This window comes from Zosterops lateralis (assembly GCF_965231275.1).
Source record: "Zosterops lateralis genome assembly, chromosome: 3".
Lineage (NCBI taxonomy): Eukaryota > Metazoa > Chordata > Aves > Passeriformes > Zosteropidae > Zosterops > Zosterops lateralis.
The window spans coordinates 21019784-21034870 of record NC_139764.1 but is presented as its reverse complement, the minus strand read 5'-3'; the positions used below and the strand labels follow the sequence as shown (position 1 = coordinate 21034870).

Below are 15087 nucleotides of genomic sequence, written 5' to 3'. Positions count from 1 at the left end.
CAACCATTCCAACAGTTTGAAAAGTATCACTGATCCTGCAATAGTTCAACTTCCTGCACACCTTTGCATACAAAATTATACAACATCTTTGCTTGACATTTAAACAAGTATGGGGTGGAAAAAAATCTCTGATTGTAAGCACTTCTGACAACTAAGATTTTTTCCATTTGTAAGTGGAATAACTGGCAGGAGAAAGCTGATTTGAGCTCGATATTATCATCCCTATTTTCATCTGCTTTTACCTTAGGAGAAAAAAAGCTTTATTCACTTTCAATTTTTCCACATGACATGTTTCTCCCAATCTGCTATTTTTAGGAGTTTAAAATGAGTTCATATATTTCATCAAGACAAAATCACTGTAATTGACTGAGAAACACTTATCACTCCAAGTTCTTCTATGAGGTTGCAGATGTTGGAGAACAGGGAGAAGGGTAGTTTTTAATGCTCTTCTTTTAGCCCAGCTGCAACTCAGGGAAAATAATAATAACCTTGCTTAAAAGCTTCAAAGCTTCTTCCTTCAATGGGAAATATGATTTTTAGGAATTGTCTCTTAAGACTGACTGATTTTGCCCAGGACCAGGAGGCTGTAGAAGATATTTCTTGTGTTTGTTGCTTCCTGAGGCTCTGGAACTCCAAAGCTAACAAATACAAAGAGGCAGGTTCTTACGAAATGGAGAACAGAAAGGACTAAAATATTGATTGTGGAACAATCCCAAATTTCACAGTCTGAGCATGATTTTGAAGTTTAGCAGAATCTACACTGAAAAGACATCTGGGCAACCCACTGAACCAGCTGGCCTGACAAAGAAAAAACACCCTGTACATTTGACAATAGAATTGTTGAAAGTATTTTCCAGTGCATCTTTTTAAGGAAATATGTGTTTTGATTGGACTATGTAGACATACCAGATCTTTCACTGTATTCTTAGCTATCTCAGTACTGGTTTGTTTTACACAATAGAGATGTACCCTGTGTCTTCTAAAAGAGCTGATGAACTTCCAAACAATCCCAAGAAAATAAATCCCAGCCTTTTTTTTTTTTTTTTTTTTTTTTTTTTTTTTTTTTTTTTTTTGTGTTTTTTTTTTTTTGTGTTTTTTTTTTCTTTTGTCCCAAGAGAGAAGTAATTGACCTCAGGAATATTCATGGAACCTAGCAAAACAAATCTCCTGACTTGGTTTCTTCTAGAAATAATAACTTGGTAGTGCATCGAAAATTGACCCATAAAATCACTGGAAAAGAAATTTGGTTCACCTTCCTTTCAGATCTTCTACATTTGTAAGAAAACAAAACAGCTCTGGGAAAGATTACCCATCCTGAGAATTAAGAAATAATGTGACCTGCTTACCTTATCCTGGCTATGTGTTGCTGCACAGGCTGATGCTGGAAATGGTCAGGCCACTGATGGTGAAGGCAGAAGGATGGGGAGGGCTGAAGACAGCAGGCAGGCTGATAGACAGGGGTGTGTTTTTGGCAAATAGAGGCTGAGTACTCAGTGTGTGGCTGCATGCAGCACGAAGTCATAGGAGATGGTGCTGAGCTGCCAACCACTGAATGACATTCTTGCTTGCTATTATGGCTACTTAAGGAATGGTGGTATGGACAAAGGTGGCAGCATTGCGACAACATCTGCTGAGTTCTTTGGTTGTCTAAAGGCAGGAAGGATGGTTTGATTGTACCATTTAGTTGCAGGCAGCCATTTGGACTTGGTTTTGTTTTTGGCGTTTCCTTGGACGGGAGCTGCTGGACCGTGATGTCGCCGTCACTCGCCGCAACAACCCCTGGGCCAGCGGCATTTGACAAGATGCTGCCATTGCTCAGGACCACAGAGTCACTGGCGGTGCTCATGGCCATGCTCCAGGCTCTCAGTGGACACGTGATGCTCCTGAGGAAACAAATAAAGCACAGTTCAGAGAGCTGCAGTGTTTTCAGATGCTCAAAAATAACTTTGGATTAAGCGTAAGTAAAAGTGCTCGGAGCTTCACCTTTCACAACACAGGGAGACAGAAAGGAGTCACCCACACTGCCAGGAATGTTTTAAAGTACTTAAATTTGTTTTAAAAAATGTTAAGACTGAAGTTATGTCAATTTTCAGTCATTAACCCAAACTGTAAGCCAAATGAATAGAGATTTGACAGTGTCTGTGTCACAGCTAACAAGTAATGGCTGACATGCACAGAAGGAGATCATTGTGCACAAAACTAAGCTACAGCTACTATTTATTAAAACAGATTTTAGTATAAATGGTGTCACCATCCACACCTTGCACTGCAATTTACCGGTGTGCTTTGAAAACCTGCAGGAGACAAGCCCACACAATAGAGATAATTTAACAAACAATAATGTGCTGGCTTCAGTAACCTCCTTTCCAATTTCTATTAAAAATGAGGCATATTCATGTTTATAAAGAAATTTTGAAATGCCTTATTTGAATAAATCAAGCCATTGCAACAAACATATCAAATTTTCTGAGTAGTAGACTAGGTCTTTAGCAGAAGCTCAAAGTAAACTGTTATGAATACTAAAAATACTGTTATGAATACTACAATATAAATAATAACTGTTATTTACAACCACGTTTTTCCCACGTTGACAAAAAATAATCCCATGATTGAATTATTGCTGATTGAGAAGCTCTTGCTTCTCAGTGACATGTATTCCAAAGGCAATACATAATGTATCATGTTGTGAACAAAGGATATTAAACGATTTTCTCCTAAGATTTTTCAAGCAATATGTAGGTAAATGAGAACTATTAACATTGTAGAAGTGACCACAGCTCAAGATCAAAACTTGTGTAAGGTACTCAGAACAGCCAATTTTTTCCATCTTAACTATAACCTTATTTTAGTAAGATAAAAAGGTAAGTTGGAGATCATTATTTTGATAAATGACATGAAAGGTCAAACACCACACTCAGTTAATAGTTTGCTACCCAATTTACATGGGCCTGCGGGAGGGAGGAGGAGAAAGAGGAAGAAAAACACTAATTATGTACTACTTAGAAGAATAAATCAACACTTGCTGAAAAAACAGAATCACTTAATTACAACTGCTTTGACTTTTTAATACCCAATTTAATTAATAGCATTGCAAGTCCAAATTGCAAGGCTTGCACTACAGACACTGAAACTTTGCAGAGAGACACAACATACATAGATTAAGGCAGCTAAGCAAGGAAGTTTCTAACTCATTTTCTTCCCTGATACCTTTGCTGAGTGCTCAGAGAGCTAAGCCTGCCCAGCAGCTGAGCTATTTAACTGCCTGAATGCTAATTCTGAGCAGAAAGTGCTTTGCCGACTGGAATGCTCCCCCTGGCAGCCCCCCGCGTAGCATCTCCCTGAGACAGAGCTAAATCCTCCACTTCTGAAACGAAAATTAATCCTCTGCTATTTGTTCTAGATCATGTGCAGAGCCAGATGCCCTGGGAAATCACTTTCATTTAGATAACCGCTCAGAACAGGAGAATACGCTGCTTGACAAGCAAAATTTCCAGCCCTCAATTCCACACATTCCTGCCGGGTACCCCCTCCCCTGGCCCAGGCAAGTCAAGCCCAAGGAGGACTTTCTGCTGAGCACAGACAGCAAATTCAAGGGGGAGGCTAAACTTCAATTTGGTCCGAAGAGACGTACTAGTTATGTGAAATTCCACTGCATTTCAGCAGTCTGTTTTTCTCTCGCACTGCAGGCAACACCAAACCTCAGTGAGCGCTGGACACTGAGGCAGAGAAAGCTCCTCTCCAGGTGTCTGGCAACATTTTAGGAATTTATGGCTGCTTATTTTTACATTCACTCACATAAGAGCTAGCCTGCACGATGATGCTGTTCCATTTGGTTCTAAGTTAGTTGGACTCACCCATGTTATCATTTGAAACTGCTGTACACTGATCAAAGTTACTGTCTACTGAATTAACTGAACAGAAGACACAGAGAAACTGCAAATATCTGATATTTTAGGAAGACAGACACACATCCTTTTGCTTTAAGCCCAGGACACTTGCAGCATTAATTTTTAGTAGCTGTTTTCAATCACTTCATGAAGGAAACCACACATCTCTGTGCCAAACACAGACACCCAAACTCGTGCCTGCAGCAGCCGGGCAATCCCAGCACAGACACCCCGGCTTGGCCCTGCAGTGTGTCTGTGCCTTGTGAGAATATCAACATGGGAATTGGAACTTCTGTCCAGACAGCTCAGCAGCCTACAGTTAATATGATCAAAGATCAATGCTTTGTTTTCCACAGAGGTAATATCCACCTGTGTAACTTCTGCTCAGAAATGTTTTAGAACTACTTAATTTGAAGAAAAGATCATCAGTACCGCAACATATAATCCTGCCTTTGTTCTCCTGTTGAAAAAGCAACTAATGAAACCATTTCAAACATTAAAAATTTAACAGATAGAGCTAATTCTTTCTTTTTTTCCCAAGCTTTGAGGAACTCCTGAGTTCTGTCCATTTTTATGCAGTCTTTTAGAGATGCAATGGAAGCACCTGCTTGCCTTAAAATTCTTTCAATGATACATTAAAGCAAGACTACTTTGCATGCTAAGGTAGCCATCTGATTAAATATTTTATTCAGTCACAGCTGAGAAGAACCGGGACTCAAACCAATTCTCTAGAATGTGAGCTGGGCTGTGCATTTTCATTTGGTTTGGTAACTTTTCTATTTTGAATCATTAAATTTTACCAGGCTAATATCATCTGAGTTTTGTTTCACTCATGTTTGAGGGGATTAAAAATTCTCTAGTAGGGTACTTCATTTGTGTCCCTCTCTACAGAAGTGACAGTAACTGTCAGTAAATTTACTGACAGCAAAACTTCACCTGCAGCTGTCACACCCAAATATATTCTTAGATTATATTCTTAACTCTCCACTGCATTTTGTCTCCTCTGCCATAATTGCAGTGACTGGGAACTTAGAGAGATGTAACAATGGCCCAATGAAATAATTAACTGAGAGTCTTCTCCTTAGAGGATGAATAAATAAGCCAATTAAGATGTGACAAGTAAAAGCACAGTAAGATTTTTAGTATGACATGGGCATGGAAAATCTAAGAACATACTCATAAAAAAATTAAATCTAAAAATAAGAATCTTTGAAAATTAAGTCTTTGAGAATTCTGAATTCTTTCAACATTGAAGTTTGTTTTTGTTGCCCTCCTCAGATTGCTTTAGGATCTGGCATTCTCCAGTAGAGTGGGGTTTTCAGACTTACGAAAATTTATACCTGAAAGCTTTGAAGCTGTGGGCAGATCTTCTGAATAATGAAGTTGTAGAAAATACAGGTTCTAATGCAGGCAGCCCTACTTAACAGAAGATTAAATACAATTAGAAAAAGTGTTAATCTACATGTTTAATACATCCCACATCTCTAGCTGGACACAAGGTATTTTTAGAAATTATGCCAGCTGGACTGCTAAGGGAAGAAAAGCAGAATTGTCTTTAATTACTGCACTCTTGATAGCAGTTAACTGCTCAGAAACCACTTTAGCCATGCAGTTCAAAACAACTCTTGGAAGAGTATCCTCTCTGGAATATACCAAGGTCTGCAATGGTGATGTTCCTCCATGACACTTTTATGGAGTAATCCATCTATTATCTAACAGTGAACACAGCTCACCCAGCAGACAGCTGCCATCTGCATTGCCAGCCCTTCAGGAAATAAAGTAATGCTGCACCACACAAACTATGTGGGATTTGGTGCTCCCCAACTAGCATGTTCTTTTAAAACTTGGATTAAATTCACCTGTTCCTTTGGCTGCAACCAAAAGAATTTTTCCTTGATTTAAGTTTCTTAAAAAAAAAAAAACAAAAAAACAAAAAAAACCCAACCAGACTTAAAAAAACATTGGTTCAACAAATCCCATCTGGACTCATAATGCCTGCAATTGGGAATGATAGAAGTGCAAATCCAAGACGGAATGACGTAGTGGAAATTCAGTATAACCTAATATATTAGTTCAGATAATTTATAGGTTTTTAGAAGACAAAAGAGAACAGCCAAGTGTTGAGGGTTGCTTTAACTATAAAAGAAAAAAAAAATACTCCAAATCTGTAACTTACAACAGTTTAGCTTTGGTTTTGTGCAAGACTTCAGATTTTTCATCTAAGGGAGGACAAAATTTAAATTTTATTTCAAAGTTATCCAAAGTTTTTCAGCTGTAGTCAGCATTGCACCACTCAGCCAGCTGAACCAGCCCAGGCTTTATGGACTTTGCAGACCTGTCAGCTACAGAGCATCATAGTTCTGAGATGAACACAACGTCCAAAGTAACAAAAATGTCTTTTCATGTTAAAATTCACCTAAACCAGCTGGATTCTAGAAGCAGTGCATTTCTAAAATAAGCAACATTTAACAGCTCCAGCACTACCTGGTAAGGCTCCTTCCAGATGAAATACCATAATGGCCTTGCAGTCCTTTAAGACGCTGAAGTTTTCCAACGTGGCCAATAGTCTTACAGTCTGTAAACTCAATCAAATCCTCGCCAGGCTTCGTCTGCTGTGCCAGCCAGTGCACAGCCACTCTAAAGGAGGGTTTGCTCCTCCTTCACATTACCAGAATTCTTTGTATCTTTGCTTTTCCTCAGTGCTCAGAGAAGTAACAACTGGTGCCTGGTGTTTGACACTGGGTTTCATGGGAGATGTCCACTTATCTATCATTGCAATGGTCTTTAGCGAGTCAAACTGCTTTTTAATGTTTTATGGTTGTTCATCTCCATTTTGGCTCTCAGCTAGACATTTCTCAAATTCTCCAGCTCTTACTCCAATGCTATCATATGTGGTGCTTGGTTTCTCTCAATACCTCGATTCTTGCTTTTCCAGCTGTTAACCCCTACCTCTTCTCTGAAAAGCTTTCTCTGTACAAAATACGGGCGCTTCTCAGAATAAGCCATCTCTGTGCTTTCCTTTTTTCCCCCCAGGTATTTCAAGTATATTAAATGTATGCATTTCAGCTTCAGGAAGTCTCAGATCCTTATTTCATCAACAAGCAAGTTTACCTGATAAATTTATTAATGCAGCCATTTCACTTTGAGAATTGGTACAATGTAGCCCCTATTTTTGAGAAATGCCATTATGGTCAGTCTGTTTTGTGCACAGTCTATAAATACCCATTTTCTCAACTAATGTCACCCTACTAACAAGCACATTTTCAGCAATCTAACTCCTTGTTCCATGAGGCAGTAGTTAGCAGACAATTACGAAGTAGAAGAGGTTTGTAGAGGGGAAATGTCCCCTCCTCCAAGTGTTCTGAGAGCCAGCTGTCTCTGTCATCCCTCTCCACAGCCTGTGAAGCTGTCCTGTCCTGAACCTGAGACTCCATGAGTTCATTTCCTGTGTCGCAGGCTGGCTGGGGAGCTGCAATTCCTGTGACAGGGAGTTTCCAGATGTCACCATGCCAGCGCCACAGCTCATGTACAGCTGGGCACTGGCAAGCAGCATTGCCAAGCTGGCACAAGAATGGACCCACCAGCGACAGCTATGGGCTGAGGGAGCTGGGAAAGACTGCAAAGGGTGGGAAAAACAGGATTCCTTAGACCCTCACAAACAGATTTTGCTTTACTTTTAAGCTAAAGTTACTTCTCCTGGCACGGAGAGCAAAACAACAGCAGACCATTTCCAAGCATCATCTGCAGAGTTTCGACTACAGAAATCGATGGCAGTGCTTTAACTACAAAGTCTTTTCAAAGTCAAAATTTACAACAGATATAATTAGATTATAAATAGACGCAACAACAAGGAGCTCTGAATTCTCTTCCAGAAGTTGTGTTTAGGAAAAAAAAAAAAAAAAAAAAAAAAAAAAAAGCATATCTATGTAGGGAAAATGAAAAAAAAAAAAAAGTTTTAAGGTCCAAAAAAGCTTCAAATACTGAGTTTTGGAATGAGATACAACTACAAGCAGAAATTATTGGAACCACACTACTTCAAGAGAAAATGTGCATAGTTCTGGAAAGCAGGTGTATACCTCAGCACAGTTTAAGAGCCCAGAAAGCTGTTAAAAAACCCCCAAACATTGCTTACAACTGCCACACTGTCATCACACTAAATCTTATTTACACAACTTACTGACTTTCCATTACCATATGAAAGACTTTAAAGTTTTTGTAATTGCAAATATTCTAATCCAAAATAGCTCTAATCCTGCTTACACAGAGCGGGGAGAAACCAAAATATGTCTCTTTCTGGCTGTGAGAAGAGCTACTTGCACTGAAAGTTCCACAGGTCTTTACTCCATCATGCTGTGGGATTAACATTGAAATTATTACAGCTGCAAAGGGACACAAAGGCAACACTCTTTAAGGTATGGCCCCAGCTATACCCACCATCACCCTGCCTATATTAACGTTACGTAAGAGGTTAAGAAACCTCTCCACCATCTGCTTAGAATCAGACTTTTTGTTTTCTGTCCAAATTTAAAGGCTATGTTTGAACACGTAACATAGTAACAAAACTGTTACTAATATTAGCGTTTCTCTTCTGATTTTAATAGAGGCACTAATGTAATGTCCCTCTACGGTACATTAAAGAAGGCAAAGACTCAGTGAGAGCCAGGGCACACCAGACAGGTACACACTGGCACTCACACCTATTTGATAAACACAGAGCATTCCTCGCATTTGGCTACAGAAAAAACAGCAAAGCACTTTTACACTATCGCTCCAGCAATAATTTTCTTCGAAAGCTAAACATGGGAGTTGTTGGGGTTTTTCCCCCCCTCGCTCCATTTCCCAAGCGTGAGTGGGTTTAAAGCCTCCCATTCGCTAAACTGTGCTCTGAAGGTCAAATGATAAACCTCGCACAGCACTTTTATCACAGCGCATCTGCTCAAAGAGCCGGATCTCCAGTCGGGAGGGGGGGTTTGCTTTCTCACCAGGCTCTTCAGCGCTGGCAGGGTCCTGCGCTACGCTCCTCGGCATTCCTACCCAGCTGAAAAGTCTCTGACAATCCCAGGAGCCCCACTTGCATTACAAAGTAGCATTGCAGTGTAAATAAACGCACGGAGCTAAACCTCCATCACCGCGCTTTCTGAAGGCACGGCCGGGTCCGGAGAGACCCAACTCACCAGCCGCAAGTCGGGCAGACGGGCGGGAAGGAGGCGGTAGCCTGGTCTCGATCCAGGTATCCCGGTGTGGATGCCGGAATGCCCCTGCTCCGCTCTGCTCTCCCCGCAGCCGGAGCCGCTGCTCCGCTCGCCCCAACACTGGCCCCGAGCGGGGAGCGCCGGGAGCCGGGGCCGCCCCTCCCTCCCCGCGGCAGGTCCGGGCTCTGGCAGCGCCCGGCGGCTCCTCCCTGCTCCTGCTGCTGCCGCGGGAGCCCCGGGCCGCTCCCGCCCTCGCTCCCAGCCCCCTCGGCTCGGGGTCGGGTCGGGGCCGAGCGCTGCAGCTTCACCTGCCCGTGCCCGGCGGGGCTGCGCCGCCCGCGGGCTCCGCGCCAGCCCTTCCACGTGGGGAGCGCCAGGGGCATCGCCCCGGCACCGGCTGCGGGAAAGGGAAAGAGCCGGGGAAGGCGGGAGGCTGGAAACAGCTCCGGGGCTCATGTGGAGTGCTTTTCAAACCCACTTCAGCCCTCATTAGCTCCTGGCAAGGGTTTGTCCCCCAGCACCGAGCTCTTACTTCATTCTTTGGTTGTCAGGTACTTCTTACAAAATATTGGATGTGTGGCTACAAATTTCCAGCAGGTCTCCAGCAATAAAATACCTACTGGGATTTAAGGGCTTTTACCCCAGCAGCGTTTACGATATTTGTACCAAAAAAAGCTTCTTCCACACAGGAGTACTTGAGGACATGGCAGTTCATCTCCACATATGTCTCAGATAACAATTTTTCATAAGACTTTATAAATACAAACGTAATTATTAGACTATTACTGCAAAAAACTTGAAAATTTCATCGTTTGCAACTCAAAATGAAATAATAGAGATTACCAGAGTCTGGAGATGTTTAAACCCTCAATTCTAGGTATTAATGTGGGTAACATGGTACTCACTCACTTAGGAGAGCTGTTCTATGAGGAGCCTAAAACTCTACCAGAGGAAGTGCTATAAACGGGTCTCAGTCTGTGGTACACCAGGAGATTATGTTCAAACTAACTACTAAAGCCCATATGCTCACAAGCCTCGTGTTTTGGGAGCTGACTCCTGGTTCTTCCTCAGCTCTGGGTATCTCAGATACAAACCTCAGAACTGGCATCTTCCTGGGGCAGATCTTGTGAATCAGTCCCTGTAAATCCAAAGCAGATCACAAGTCACAGGCGTCTGATTGGCTTTTAGAAGTGCTCTCCTGATTCTCTATTGAAATACAGGAGCTCTGATTTCAGGGGCAAGTTGAACTGGTTGGAGCAAAAGGAATTCTCCTCTATAAACACCTTTACTCTTTGTAAAGCAAAGGATTTAACCAAAGGAAACACTGAGGTTCAATTTCCCTTAGTGTGACCTTAGAATTATGCATTCCAATTGCGATACAAGTTTTTACACAAGGCAGCTCCTCCTGTTAATTGGATCTGGTCTTTAACAGGTGGTGAGAAAATGTGCTGCTTCCCCACTTCTAAGGGGAAACTTTTTGTTTTTAAACCTGTCTTCCTTGACTTTCTCACTGAGCTTCAACTGGGAAATTTCACTGGCATCAGCTGCCATCTCTACCTCCCCCACACCATCAGCATTTTATGTAGAACATCATTTTTTCTAACATTAATGGATTCTCTACAAGAAAACTTGCTTTCCATCCAAGGCAGAACCATTCAGTGTTAATGATCTAGGACAGATTTTATGTAAGAGATGTATTTTGCTCAAACATATTTATTGAGCAAAACAGCACTACTACAAAGCAGGTAACTTTCAACCATAATTCAAAATGAAAGTAGGACTGCAATACAGTATTCATTTTCTGAGTATCTGAAACACATAATATAGGCTGGAAGCACCAGAAGAATAATCTCAAAGTTACTTTTCAAAATAAATTTTTGAAAAACATCCCTACTAATAAAGTATTTCTGAAATGTATAACTATTACTGTGTATCAATTCACTGCAGACACTGTGTCCCTTGTATTTGCTAATCACCTCAAAGAAGTGACAAGAAGCAAATAATATTTGCTCACTGCTTTTATATCTAGGAGAAAAAGGACTATAAAAACATAAAGGATTACAGTCTATTAAAACTCTTTGGTTATATGTACTGCAGAAAAATAGTGTTAGATTCTTAGCACATAAATTTAATGCAGATACTTTGTTCCCAAGGATGACAGTAAAATGAATATATAATGCATGTTCAGAGATATGCTTAATAAAAGTATTTGTCCAAATGGGATTTAAATAGCATATCATATATTTGAATTACAGCCTTGTAGTACTGCCCTTACTGTATCTGAAAGCCAAACTCAACACCAAGTGCTGAGAAGCCTTTTCCCTGTGCTACACTTAGGCCCTGCAGAGGCTTGGTTGCCCAGGTCCCCCCAGCGTATTCCTGGTTTGGACATTCCCATCCTCCATCCTGTAACATCCCATTCTGCATCATTTCTAATGTTGCTACTTATTCCACCATTCATCTCCAGCAACAGCACACAAATGCTGACTTCTTTATTTGCAAGTGATTAAAAAATACAACTGAGCCCTACAGCATATGCCATGCAGGTCCAGGAAAATCAGGGGAAGGTGAAAAAGGATGGAAGAACTTAGAGTGATTCCAGGCAGACCAGGAATGTCAGATTTGATCTGTGGAAGCCTCAAGAGGATAAACGAGTAACACTCTGCCCTATTCACTGCCTGGAAATGCATCTATGCAGGGAATCTGGAGGACATCTGCACTACTAATTCAGCCTTGGTTTAATTCAAAATGATCCTCCATATATCAGGAAGTTCTGTCTACCTATGGATCTACCAAAACATTTAACAAGTACTTTGGTTGTTCGGTCAAAGAAAAATTCTTTAACTTAGAAAAATAGAGAAAGCATCTCTTATGATAGCTATCATAAGACGTGGGTTTTTTAATTGAGATTTTAAAGTAACATTTTTCATAGTCTACTGCACAAATAAAATCAAGTAGTAGTAAAAAGACTAATACAGTTTGCAGATTTCTGTACACAATACTCAGGAAAAGGTTATGAAGATAACCATGGTAGAGACTCAAACGAGCATACACATCTGTGTAAGAAAGTGAGCCTAAAAAACTGAATCTTGTATTTACAAAGTAGGACTGACAGAGTGTTGTAATGCATGAAGTCTGACCATTCTCTCTCTTCAAACAAGATACAAAGAGCTGCAATACTCAGCCATGACCCTTTCACAGCCTCTCCTAAACTGAAGACATTGGGCAATGCCACTGAGTGCCAGCCACTTCTCTGACCTCTGGCTGCCCATGATCAAGGGCCATGACCAAGCTGCCACCCTTCCACCACAGGAGGCGCAGCTACAGCTTGTACATTTTCCTGGCTGGATGCCTTCACCTGCCTCTCTGAGCTTAAGATGACATTAATCATCAGGTTCTTCTTGTCCCAGTGTCACTCTTCCAAAGAGAAATCCAGAAGACGCTGAAAGACTTTGAGCATTGAATATTAAAAAAGAGAGCTGGTCGAAGTCCTGGGTGTTCTGGGGACGAATGGGTGATGAGGGACTAAGCAAGTGCTCAGGAAAAAAGTGCAGAGGCTTCCAAAATCCTTGAAAGCCAGACAGAAGGCACAAGAGGTGCTGTAGAAATTCTGATGAATTGCTAATGAACTGGAGAGAATAAGGGAATACAGAATAAAAGAGCCAATTAGAGGTTAAAATGACAAAATGAGTTCTGCACGTGGCACATGTACTCTGCACATATTTTATTACAGCTACATTGAATTTTTATTACAATTCCTATCCACCTACAGAATTTCCTGGCTGGTGTTTTTTTTTTTCTTGGACGCAAAAGTCTGTTGCCTTTTAGATGCCACAGCACAGTACTTGCAGTAGGCAATTTACCAAATGCCTCTTAAAATAAACAGTGTAGCAGGAAAAAAATGGTAGGAACCAACCATTCATTTACCACTTTCCATACTAAAGTATATTTTTGTGCAATACTTGAGGCAATACTAAGGTAGCAGCATCTACTGTAATTATTCAGAAGGCACACAGGGCACTGACCAGGAACTTGCAGATCACACCTGACAACTTGCACAGATCCAGGAGCCTACATGGTGTTTCCCAAGTGTTCTTGGGTCCAGAAATACAAGGCAATGACACAAAGTGACTTATTTGAGACTGCAGCCATGCAAATGTGAGCTGTCTGCTACTAAGCATAAACTGAACCTGAAAAGAGAGTGGCTGCGTCCATAAGGAAATGAAGTTAGAAACTCTCAAAACTGGCATTTGGAAACCTCTGAACATTGGAGTTAATTTACAACCTCTGATACACATCCAGAGATGAAAGAAAATATTGCAAAATATAAAACCAAAAGCAGCTAGCTATGAAAATCTGGCACTTCAATCTGTAGGCTTATTTATTTGAGATACAGGATGAAAAAAAGGAAGTGACTGAAATTCAAGGTATTAAAATCTGCATCCTCTTACACTGGTTTTCCTCTATACACTTCTTTCTTCCCCTTGAAGTGTAGAAGACAGACCTTATAAATACAGGTTGTACTATAAGCAAAACTGATTCAATATCATCATATACTTATGGTGGAAGCCTTAAATAGAGTCCTCCACTTACAGACTGCTGCCTCCACAAAGATGAAATCTTGTCTGATCAATAGAGGACATGAAGTCAATTGACTGTCCTTCTCCAGCTTCCACTCATCCAGACTTTATCATAATTGATAACCTGGAGAAAGGCTGAGAACTGACTGATTTTACAGGTGGAGAAATCTTTAAATCTTGCAAAGTCTTTCTCTAGCACTAGTGACAGGGGAAAAGTTAAGACAAACTCACTGCTCATGCTCTATTCATTGTGGTTGTTTTTTGGTCTTTGCTTGTTTTGGTTGTTTGGGTTTAAGATATGCAAAGGACATCTGGCTTGGATTTGGAAAATTTAAACTCCACACACTACATTCAATAAACCAGATATCAACACATTCTTTTTAATATGCTGGAAACTGGACATTTAAGGCCACATCAGCTTAAGTAACACTGAAAGTCAAAGCACAGAAATAAGTTTCTGGGGGCAAAGAGGGTCTTTCACTGTCCCTGAAGTGCCCACAACAATGTCCTCTCAGTCCCTAGTGTAATGAAAAAGTTACTTCAGTAGGAATCTGCAAACAAATACAGCCTGATTCTAAACTATTTCCTTTATTGATTTTTTTGTTCTTTATTGATTTTTTTAAAAAAGCTCTCAAACTATGATAATGACATTTTACAGCCTTGCTTCTTCCCTCAACTGAAACAAGTCACTGGCAGCATTTCCCCAGCTTTTTTTTCACTGAGATCCTGAGATTTTAAATGCGAAGGCTGAGTTTTATGACGTGTAAAGACTGTCTTATCTAGTTACAGAACAGAAATACTAAAATAAATTTAATTACTTTTTTTTTGTGGAGATCTAACAGACATAAACCTTTTATTTTGCACGTTTCCAAACTGCATGTACTCTGAATTGAAATGCATATCCGAGGCTCCACAGTAACTCATGTCCCACATCACACAAAAGCCTTGAAAAGCTATTAAATTTTAAAATTCCCCACATTGGATGAAATTATTTACATTACAAAAATAAAACTGAAAGTTGTGTATTAATCATGAAAAACAGAAAACATTTGATTTAAAACTCCGCAAAAAAGCTTTAATATGGAAAGTTTATAAGACAGTTTTATTAGCATCTCAAATAGTTTTCAGATACTAATATGAAGAAAACTTGTTAAAAACCCAAATAAATCTGGAAGCAGAATTGCATATCTATACTTCTGATTTATCTACAGCTTACAATGTTTTGAAGGAATTTTTAATAGCTTGTCTTCAGCTGTAAAAGTTTCATTCTCTAAACATCGTGCTCCAATAATAAGTTACATTAAAATGCAGCTGCATAAACATGTTTACACACAGTTATATTTTCTCATTCACATTCCTTTCTCACAGGTGTACCTTTTCCACTATGAAGTAACTAAACTGAAATGTATCTTATGTAAGTGCACACAT

General features: G+C 40.3%; 1 protein-coding gene across 7 annotated transcripts in view; it reads right to left on the bottom strand.

The window, feature by feature from the left end:
* The window catches only part of DISP1 (dispatched RND transporter family member 1), an 85805-nt gene that overhangs the window by 30132 nt on the left and 40586 nt on the right, over positions 1-15087 (bottom strand). For 4 of the 7 annotated variants that reach the window (XM_083856363.1, XM_083856361.1, XM_083856360.1 and 1 more), the window contains one exon: positions 1347-1883. In XM_083856363.1, the coding sequence (XP_083712489.1) occupies positions 1347-1852 (506 nt within the window). In that variant the 5' untranslated portion in view covers positions 1853-1883. Of the gene's footprint in view, positions 1-1346; positions 1884-8869; positions 8900-9061; positions 9217-15087 lie in introns of those variants that run through there. The other 3 variants (XM_083856365.1, XM_083856364.1, XM_083856366.1) reach the window with 3 other exon arrangements.